Here is an 11,026-nt window from a genome sequence, read left to right as displayed (position 1 = left end):
GCAAAACTGTTAAAAAAAAAAAAAAAAAAAAAAAAAAATTAAAGAAGCTTCTCTTTTCTAACTGAACTGCATATGACGCAGCTTTCAGGAGATTCCTCAGACACATTTATCATGAATTCAGTTTTTTTCTCCCATTATTTAAGCATTATTATTATTTGTGACCCTGGACCACAAAACCAGTCTTCAGTCGCTTGGGTATATTTTTAGCAATAGCCAAAAAAACATTGTATGGGTCAAATTTATAAATTTTTCTTTTATGGCAAAAATCATTAGGATATTAAGTAAAGATCATGTTCCATGAAGATATTTTGTAAATTTCCTACCCTAAAAAATATATATCAAAACTTCATTTTTGTTTAGAAATATGCATTGCTAAGAACTTAATTTGGACAACTTTAAAGGCGATTTTCTCAGTATTTTGATTTTTTTGCACCCTCAGATTCCAGATATTCAAATAGTTGTATCTCGGCCAAATATTGTCCTATCATAACAAACCATACATCAATGGAAAGCTTATTTATTCAGCTCTCAATTTTGAGACTGGTGACTGGTTTTGTGGTCCAGGGTCACATTTAAGACTACACTGTAAAAAAATATTGTGATTTTAACAGTAAAAGACTGTAAATAATGTAAAAATGCTACAGTAAAAACCTGTTAACTGGTTAACAGTAAGTTTCCATATTATATTCGGTGAATAAATGTAATTACATTTAATGGGATTTTACAGTAAAATGCTTTTAAAAATACGTTTTTTTTTACAGTGAAAAACCGTAAATTGACACTCCCAGAATTCCCTGCATGACACTTCATATTTAATGTTTTTTTGTTGAAATAACATGTTTCTTCTTAGTTTTTTTCTTATCAGTTGTGTACACTAGGGTTTAATCTTACATCTAATGTTGTTAAATTAATGTTTATTGCATTATTACAGTATCATGTGTGTTACCATAATGGGGTTTAGTGTTTGTGTGAATGACTGCGTAAATGTCACAGATTTTTTTTTTACAGTTTATTAGTAATTAAAAAAATCTCTTATCAATACAATGTATTTTTAGATTGTGTATTTTTGTAAACTAAAACTGCACAGAAAGATGATGGTATTTTACTCAATTTAATGTGTTTTAATAAAATCATTGCATCTAGACAAAATTTATTACAATACTACAGTACTGAAAAAGAATTAAGCACACCTAATTCTCATTACTGTAATGCATTAAAATAGCTAATTTATTACCATTTTTATAATTCCCATTACTGGTGATTCTCATTAGACTCTTACTACTGAAAAAAATATTCTTTTTAAAAATTAGCAAAAAAAACAGTACAACAATTATGTTAAAAAAAAAAAATTAATAACTTCTTAAACATTACAGGTAATGAGACAGTTTTTTCCCCCCATTACAGTAACACGATATTGGTAAAATGTACTTTTACAAAGAACACAATCTATTTTCCCCCTTGTGATTGATTTTGGGATTAAGTAACGTGATGTTTTTTTTTCTTTTTTTCCGTGAGACTGACCAATTATTTAGTCTCAGTTCTCAGCTGGCCCAGCATACGGTGTGTCTCCTTTTACACTGATGAGTGTTGCAAACAAAACCACAGCTGGGATGTCAAAATAAACACCAACACCGGTGGTCTTGATGTGCAAAGCCAACATATCCTTATATAACCACTTGTTAGGCGCTCAATGATGTTAACATAACAGCTCACAAAACTGCAAAAGCTATTTGTTAAAGATCTTTCTGGCAATTTCCAGAGTGTTTTGGACACACTCGTGCAATACAGCTACAAACCAAAGGCTGGAAAACCAGATAGTTTTATAAAGAAAGGCCAGTCTAGAAAGGCCAGTTATTTGTATTTGAACAGGAGATTCGATAGGCGATGGCATAACCAAAGTCTGCAGCACATCAAACACGCAGATGAGTAGCCGAAACATTTTCTCATCCATCAAATCCCTTCTTAAATCTCTGTCCTTATCTTGTCTCCGCTGGGCCCGGGGCTGCGGTTCTCTTCTGTCTTTGATGAGATCCGTGTTTGACAACAGAAGAGTGTGCTGTTCCCTAATGTGACACCGCATATTCTCTACCACTGTGAAGGATATACAACCACAGGACAGCGCATCAGCAGAGAGTGATGGGGAGGGGGAGAGAAAGAAAGCTAACTGCTGCATAATGCCTGGAGTAAACCCCATTTCCTCACACCATCTCTGCTGTAATAAATGAGCAAATCAAGACAAAGAACAAATATTTGCCCATGTTGTTCACTTACAGGCTATGATCCTATTTGGCTTGAAGGAATCTTAAGAAATAAAGCCTCCGTCAGCACTGTGTTTGGAGAAATCTACTGATTCATACAGTAATTGGGCTGTCAAACATACAGTAATTGAAACATCTCACAAATAATGCCAGAACGTCTGAGCATCCGCAGGAGCAAAAGGTAAAGAAACTATATTTGATTTTCGCACAAAGAATCTGCAATCGTCTTTGAAAGAAAGGAAGAAAAGTGCTGTCTAGATCCACTGGAAAATTACTGTTAGATGTGAGATCTACAATTAATTCATCCAAAATTGCTGGCTTGCTGGTGAGGTACCTGGAAAATGCTATGAGGGTCTTAAAAAAAATCTATAAAAATACATATTCCAGGAAGTATTTAGAAAGAGTTATTCAAAACAGTTATTGAGCCAGTCACGTTTTATGACCATAAAGGGGAACAAGTGCTTCTATTTGCTTGGCCTTACATAAAACATCAAATATCGAACGGTAAACTAAACAATGTAATCAAAACTACAAAACAGACAAATTATTTACCTAATAATAATAATTAATTCATATTAGATAACAATGCCTTGCAACTATGCGAAGGCCAATTTAGGACATTAAATATGATGAAAATAAAAAAAAATAAAACATTGCAAGAATGCAAAGAAAAACATTCCAGATAAGTACACGCCACATTCCTTCATCTGTCATCATCTCTCCAATGAAAACAGGTTGCTGAGTGGACTGCTTTATTAAACTCTTTTCATTCTCAACCCCCTAAAACCTCAAATCATCATTACATCACGAAACTGTAGACGTGGAGGATGCTGTTTGAGAAAGGGCCATAAAGCAAGCTATCCGTTAGTATTAGCCATTGGGATCGCAGCTTTCTGTGTTGTTCACAAATACTACTACTACTACTAATACATTAACCAAATGACAAAATGTATTAGTTTACAAATCCTAAACTATGCTACAAGTGTTTTAAAGTCATAACATAGTACTGTGTAAGGAACCACATGTTGTTTAAGTCTTTATTAATCAAAAATCTCACATGTAATCATAACTTGCTTGAGCAGTTCAAGTTGTGTTTATTCACTAGCATTTATTTCAGATGAAAACTTATGTGAAATGTATGTATAGATACATTTTTAGAAGTTTAGCAGAAATGTAGCAAACCTGAGTTTAATATAACTATACTAAAAACTGCTTGCTGTCAATGAAGAAGCAGACTTAGTATGCAGACTCCAAACCCTGGCCCCTTGCTCCTTTAGATCTAAATTCATCTCTTCACTGCCATCACGAAACAATACTGTCAAGACATGCAGGGGTGAGAGATCTGAAGAACAAGAGAGGAAGACTGAGAAAGAGAGATGAAAGGAAAGGATAAAATAGAAGACGAGGACCAAAAGACAGAGGAAGGAAAGGACAGAGGGACAGAAGAGTAAACATCATCCATCACTGCACTGCTAGAGCCAGCTGACAGAGAGAGAGAGAGAAGGAATGGAGGATGTGGTCTTGCACAGGAGAGATAACCTCCAGAGCTGATAAAAGTATGGAGTCCTCGGTCTTCTTCAGATCAGATGCTCTTCTTCTCTAGAAAAACCAGCCGCACATCAGATTCAGTACACAACTCTCTCTACTCTGGACCCTCTTTCATTCCCTCCACCCCCAGCGGCTTACTCCATCATGCCTGATCAAAAAACTCTTATTAAAGAGGCATGGCTTTTCAATCTATGACACTGCATTCAGTCAGTGCTTCTACCCTCTGTCTCCATGCAGCCTCCACTGCATATAGGGGACATATATAGAGAACTCTGCCTATACCAAGAGTATAATCCCTGGAGAATGTTTTTCATTAGCATTCCTATACATCTCAATGGCAACTGCTGCGGTCGCATGATCCCCTGGAAGAAAGCAATTTCAAATCTGTCATCTTTGCTCATGGGCACTCAGTGCTTTTGAAAAGGCTTTTGAATAGCCGTCAATGGAGAAAGATGCTTCGGTTCCAATAATGCTGAAATCTACCATGTGTATGCACATCTATATAAAAAAATTAACTCAAACTACTGTAAGGAATTAAAGCTCTGAAGTAAAAGGTGGTTCTGAGTGATAATAATAACCACCAGATAATTTTTGTGGGTGTGTTACCGATAACTAACAAATGGCCTATACCGTTTTTTCTAATTATTAAATTAAGAATGAAATACTACCAACTAAAATTAATAATTTTAATTTCTACAAGCGAATTTATGCATCACAACATTGTAAAGTACAGTATGAAAATTGAAGATTCATTTTGAGCTTGATAAAGATTACTTTTAACAGTGTTATTTTAAATTATTAGTGCTTTTGAAGATGAAGTTTAAGTGAGCGACAGCTGATGGCAAATGTGATCTACATGTAAAATGGGAAACGAGCAGCATAATTAAATATACAATATTGATTGATAATGATGAATATAAAAATTCTCTTATATCTGCCAATAAACAATATAGTACTGATATATTGTGCATATTTACAAAGAAATGACTCAAAAACTGCTGTACAGAATTAAAGGGTCATGAAACACCAAGCTACTTCTTCTGAGATTTTAGCAGAGGTGTTTGTGTTGCACATCATAGGAGACAATGTTAGCATCCGTTAATTTTAATGCTTGGAGAAAACTGGTAAATTTTGAGCTTTTTTGCGCCATTTTCGTCTTACGGGTTTAAAATCTACACTGTGTTAACATCGGCAAAGGACTACAGTACTTTGATGACGCGTAGGTGTCTCATAATTATTCACGAGACTGTGTGTTCTTATCCAATGAGAAGACGCTTCTCTTAATTATTCACAACAGCATCGATAGGCTCACTTCAGACAGTGAGATTGCATACATTAAGTGAGAGACGCGCATTCATGGATCGAAGGAAAGCGTTTGTTTTTGCTTTGTAAGAGTTAAGCACAAACGCGATTTATTCACTTAGCGAGTGTAACCAGTTTTTACAGCTCCTTGATGCAATCCATCAAAAGGCTCATATAAATGCCGCAAAATAAGCCTTAAAAGTTATTAGAGGAGCAACAGCATGTTCATATATTTTCGATGCAGAGCACAGAGGCAAATGGCTGAGCATTTATTTGTGTTTTTAACTACATGGGAGCTAAATGAAACTATCTGAACCCAAAGCTGTGTGTGTTGTCTGTCTCTCCTCTGTGTTTAAGCTATACCAACATTTCAGTGTCTCTTGTAACATAAATGCTTGCTTTGATTCTGATTTCTGTAAAGGAAATCTCTGTAAACGTTGTTGCTCAAATTTGGGCACATTTTGGATACAGCCCTCCACAGCATACTACGGTCCTTTTGGCAGACTAGATGTAATTACAAGATATAAATGCACAGTTAATCCAGATGTTATTTAATGATTCCTGAAACAATTCAATTAATGTAATCACTTCTCTCCATGTTTGCCACTGGCAATACAAGCACTGCTAAATTGGACACTCTGCCTCCAAAATTCAGCCCATGCTGTACTGCATGTCTATGACAGCACATATGCAGAAAACACTCAGATGAACAAAGTGTGACTGTACTGGTGACTGAGGCCTGACTCCCAGACATCTCAAAACACTGTACTGAAGGAACAAAAGGTCACTTGGGACAGAGAGGCAGGCAGGCAGGGGACAGACGAGTGTGATGACTTTGTATGCAAGTGTGGCGAGTTCCACGTCCAGTATCTAAACTCATCTAATGAAGTGTGTGGAGCGGCGATGTGGTCGTGCCGCATGGCTGCAGTTTAATTCCTTTGCATTTTCACCTTCAGACTAAAAGGAGGAGAACACTGTGATATGCAGTGGCAGAGATACGCTGCACAGTGATGAGGGAAAAGAGAGAGAGATTATTTGTGTCCTTCTCCATTAATGTCCATGGGCAGATAAGACAGAAGGGAAGCGTTAATTAACATGGGCTTGAGAGAGGGACATTTATTTCCCCTGAAAAAACTGTTCTTATTTCTCTGAGCCAACAGCACTGCCCTAAGATAAACTCTCTCTCTGTCCAGATCTTCATCTATGTGGCGGCCTGCACAAACTTCCATCATCTGAAATAACTATGACACTGAACAGCGCAGACAGAAAGGAAACATGCACACAAACTTGCAAAAATCAATAAGCAATGATAACGTACCTCCTGTCCAGAGAGGTAGTATGCAGCCAGAAGCCCTCCAATGAAGCGGATGTTGACCTCAAAGACAGATACTTCTGCATTCTGTAGAAACAAGAGGGAAAAATGAGAAAGAGTATGAGCAGAACAGTGATAGCCTACTTTTTCAGGGTCCTTGGTTCCCTAAGCATTTTTCCTGTTTTTAGGAAATTCAAAAAATCTTCTAAAAAGCATCTAAATCAAACCAACAGTAAGAAACTTTTATTTGGGGGGAATAATTATAAAAAAACATTTAAAAAAGGTTAAAAATGACTCCAGTCTTCAGTGTCACATGGTTCTTCAGAAATCATTCTAATACGCTGATTTGGTGTTAATTGTTCTGCTTAATTGATTCATTGCTTAATATTGCTTAAAACTGACATTTTTTTCAGGATTCTTTGGTGAATAGAATCAAAATAGAATAAACGCATCCTTGCTGAAAAGAAGTATTCACTACGTTAAAAAAAATCTTACTGACCCTACACATTTACAAAATACAATATATCTGAGGTTTATTGCAAATCAAATCAAATCAAATATATAATTGGTTTGACATTGTAAGAAGAAAAGTGCTGTTCAAATTCTGAAGAAAATGAAAGTGATTTTTACTTTCAGCACATAACCGTTGCACTGCATATAATTTATTAATGTGCATGGAATGGCATAACAGCCATGCAAAGCTCCCAAATGAACTTCAAATCTACATCAAAGCTGATACAATAATCCCTCGGTGAGACTGAAATTAATGCTGGAGCAGATTGCGTGTGTGTTTGTATCATCAACATCCATCTTGTCAGCTTCAACCTTTATTTAGAGAAAATGACCATGAAACAGTTTTCCACTCGCACAAAGATCACACCACAAACAGCAGCTAATCACACACACACACACCTACCTTAAAGTCTCGTATAGCAAAGGAACTAACTCAACTAATGCCGAAAAACAGAACACAGAGAAGTTCAATGGTATGGTTGTACAAACTCCTGAAATCCTGTTTTAGCCCCGTCACAATCCCATAATCCTCAGCACCTAAAAACAGCACCTGTTTTTGTATACCGCTTATGAAATATAAGCAGGTTTTCCAGTTCTGAACATAACACTGCTAAAGCGTCTTATATCGACTAGGTTTTACACTAATTTGATAAGACAAGAACATGCTTTAACCAACCCCTTCCATTTAGCATTCATTTAGCATGTCTATTAAATTTGACAAAAGTGAACGTGCACCAGATTAATTCAGATATGACCGTTCCCTGACCAAGGTCCATTATGACTAAGGATATGCTCTCCTTCCCACCATAGGCCCCATTCAGCCTCATTACTTTGATCACTGTGAGTCTCTTGTAACAAAATCACACCTATATCCTTCAAATGTGTAATCTCTGAAAGTAACCTATTCTTTCTCCCATCTCTCATCCCATTAACATTTAGGGATCCCACCCGCAAGACTTCCATGAGAAAGAGGAAGAGAAAGAAAGAAAAAGTACAGAGAGAAAAAGATTTAGCAGTCATCATAATGATTGCACTTTTCTTTTGCCTTTCCCCTCGTCATCCGTTCTTTCCCTGTTTGTTTTCCCTGTCTGATAACGGTCATGTGCTTTTTTAGCCGAACCCTCTTCTGCTGTGAAAGCTCTTCAAAGCTACTTGTTTTCCTTGCCCATACAACAGAGGCAACAAACTTTTCAAGATCTGGGAAAAAATCACTGACTTCTACACCTGCTTTTCCTTTTGTTTCATCTAAAAAATAATTGATCTGTTCAAGAGTATACATGTCCTTTTCAGCCACTCTTACTATATCAGATGTATCTGACCACTGCTCTTCATTTCTCAAACCAACATCAGTACATTGGGACAATTCATCTAATTCATCAGTCATATTTCCTTCAGAAACTCCTGCTTTTGTTTCTTTGAATTCACACATTCCTCCATCACCTCCCTGAGCTTCACTCGTATCAGTCTCATCAATCACATCAGTTACAGTCTCAGAAACGCAGACCGGCTGCTCAATACTCCCAGCATTTAAATTAATATCACTCACCTCCTCTGAGGCTGCTTTCTCCTGCGTCTCAGTTCTTCTGTATGCTTTTGGGGTTGGTTGGCATTATTAACATCTCCGTGCGATGTAGACGGCCGCTGATCGTCTTTATGTGGGCACGTGAAACGTTTGTGCCCTAGGTCACCACATTCAAAACACTTTAAATTTTCAGTGCTTGCGTAAGTCATGTACGAGTTATCTCCTTGAATAACTCGGAACGAAACTTCTAAAGTACGCTCTCGCGCAGTCAAAAACATAAATACTTGACGACGGAAAGAAATGACATGTTTAAGCGCGATATTTTTACAGCCTAAAGGAATCATTCTCACTGGGCTTGCTATTTTTCCAAATCTTTGCAACTCTTTCGTGATGACATCATTACTGATAAAAGGTGGTACGTTGGAAATCGTGATTTTTGTTGCTGGAGCGGATAGTGGGGTAACTGGGACAAACATTTCCTTAACCCATATTCCGCTCACAGTCAACTGATTGATCAGCGATTCAGTTTTCAAAAAAACAACAACTTCTTTGTTCATTCGCGAAGCTGAGACGATATTGTCAAAACCTACTTGCTCTCCCACAACTATAAGTAGCTCCTCTATTGTCACGCCAGGCTCTGGTACACACCTGCACCCATTTCGGAGTGATAAATTAGGTGGTGTTTGCCCAGGAATAGACGCCATCACGGCGTCTAAAATTCCACGGGCACACGATAGAAACTTATCCTTATTTTAACTTAAACTCGAATAACAAGGGAGAAAGGAAAAAAAGAAAAGAAACATATAAGAAGAAATAAACAGCTTTTTCACAATCACTCTCAGAAGCGCACTCAGTCCTCCTCACCCACACTCCCAACATGCAACACGCAGAGAGAGAGAGAGAGAGAGAAAGAGAGAGGTGCATTTCGTCTGTGGAACACAAAAGATGGTATTTTAAAATGTCTCAGCAACTTTTTGTAGATATAATGAAAGTCAACAGGGGTCCAATCAGATGGTTTGAACCCCATTGATTTTCATTATATAGACAAAAACAGATGAAACTGTCAGGACTGCAAGTGACTGTTTTTTTTTGGGGAGGGGGGGTGAACTATTCATTTTATTATAAAGTGATGGGCAGCACTTTAATATACGGTAATTAATCTAAACATTACTAAATTCACAAATAATGCAATAATAAACAATTAACTTTTAAAGTATTTATTAATCTTGGTTAATGAAGTTCTGCATTCAGTACCATTCAAAAGTTTGCAATTTAAAATAGTGGCTATATAATGTGCAGTTCAAAACTTTGGGATCAGTAAGATTTTTAATGTTTTCAAAGAAGTTTCTTATGCTCATCAAGGCTGCATTTATTTGATCATAAATACAGAAAAAAACTTTAATTTTGTGAAATATTATTGCAATTTAAAATAAGTTTTCTATTTTAATATACTTTAAAATATAATTTATTCCTGTGAAGCAAAGCTGAATTTTCAGCATCATTACTCCAGTCTTCAGTGTCACATGATCCTCCAGAAATCATTCTAATATTCTGATTTATAATCAATGTTGGAAACAGTTGTGCTGCTTAATATTTGTTTGCGACCTGTGATACTTTTTTCAGGATTCTTTAATAAATAAAGATGAAAAAAAACAGTGTTTATTAAAAATAGAAATTTTGTGTTACAATATATACTATTACTCATGGTTTTGTGGTCAGTGCATTTTTTCTTTCTTTTTTTTTTTTTTTAAAGAAATTAATACTTTTCAGAGCTCGCAAAATTTCAAAATCCCTGGTAGCCCTTCGGGCAGGTACTCTTCAGATTTTGGTAGCCCGAAAATTGATTTAATTAGCCCAAATAAAAAAATACTTTTTTTTTTTTAAATATAGAAAATCAGATAGGAGTTTAAATGTCAATCAAAAATATTTTCAATACACAAATAACAAATATGAAGGAAGGAATTTGATTTCACTATTTACAGGGTATCTGCAGATTTTTTTTTTAAATAAATTCAAGAGCTGCACAAGTAAAATGAACACAGTATGAGTGGAGTTGGACAATGTCTATGGTAACATGCAGTATTGAGCCATAAAATTACATTATTTACAGTTCAGATACAGGTTTTCACAAAAACAAAAATCTTATACAACAGCATTTCAGCCTTTAGACCATTTTTATGAAAAGGGATAAATCAAGTATATAAATTATGTCAATTTAAAAATATAAAATATAATATATAAATATTACTGTCTTATTGTCTTAATTGTTTAGATTTTTAGAAGGCACATTAACTTCTTTCTCATTTACAACTCTATGTGTTTGCTGCGTAAAATCATGAGTTGATATTTGCATTGATCTGACCATAAACAGCAAGAAAATCTGTGGTAGTTAATTCATATAAAAATGGTGGTCTTGATTATTTAGATTTTTCTATCTTAAATAACACTTTCAAAATTAACTGGTTGAAGTATTTTTTGAAAAACCCTTCTTCTGTGTGGAATACAGTATCTACTACTGTTTTTGACCAACTTGGTGGTCTCTCATTTTTGTTAATGTGTGATTACAAAATT

At 35.7% G+C, this 11,026-nt stretch overlaps 1 protein-coding gene across 1 annotated transcript in view; it reads right to left on the bottom strand.

Moving 5' to 3' along the window:
- The window catches only part of LOC107668846 (mannosyl-oligosaccharide 1,2-alpha-mannosidase IB-like), a 125,421-nt gene that overhangs the window by 15,365 nt on the left and 99,030 nt on the right, over window positions 1-11,026 (bottom strand). The window contains exon 6 of the mRNA XM_016460860.1: window positions 6,427-6,507. Coding sequence (XP_016316346.1) covers window positions 6,427-6,507 — 81 coding nt within the window. The remainder of the gene's footprint in view (window positions 1-6,426; window positions 6,508-11,026) is intronic.

Source organism: Sinocyclocheilus anshuiensis, unplaced genomic scaffold (assembly GCF_001515605.1).
Source record: "Sinocyclocheilus anshuiensis isolate Anshui unplaced genomic scaffold, SAMN03320099.WGS_v1.1 scaffold136, whole genome shotgun sequence".
Classification (NCBI taxonomy): domain Eukaryota; kingdom Metazoa; phylum Chordata; class Actinopteri; order Cypriniformes; family Cyprinidae; genus Sinocyclocheilus; species Sinocyclocheilus anshuiensis.
The sequence above is the reverse complement of the archived record's forward strand: the minus strand, read 5'-3'. Positions and strand labels throughout refer to the sequence as shown.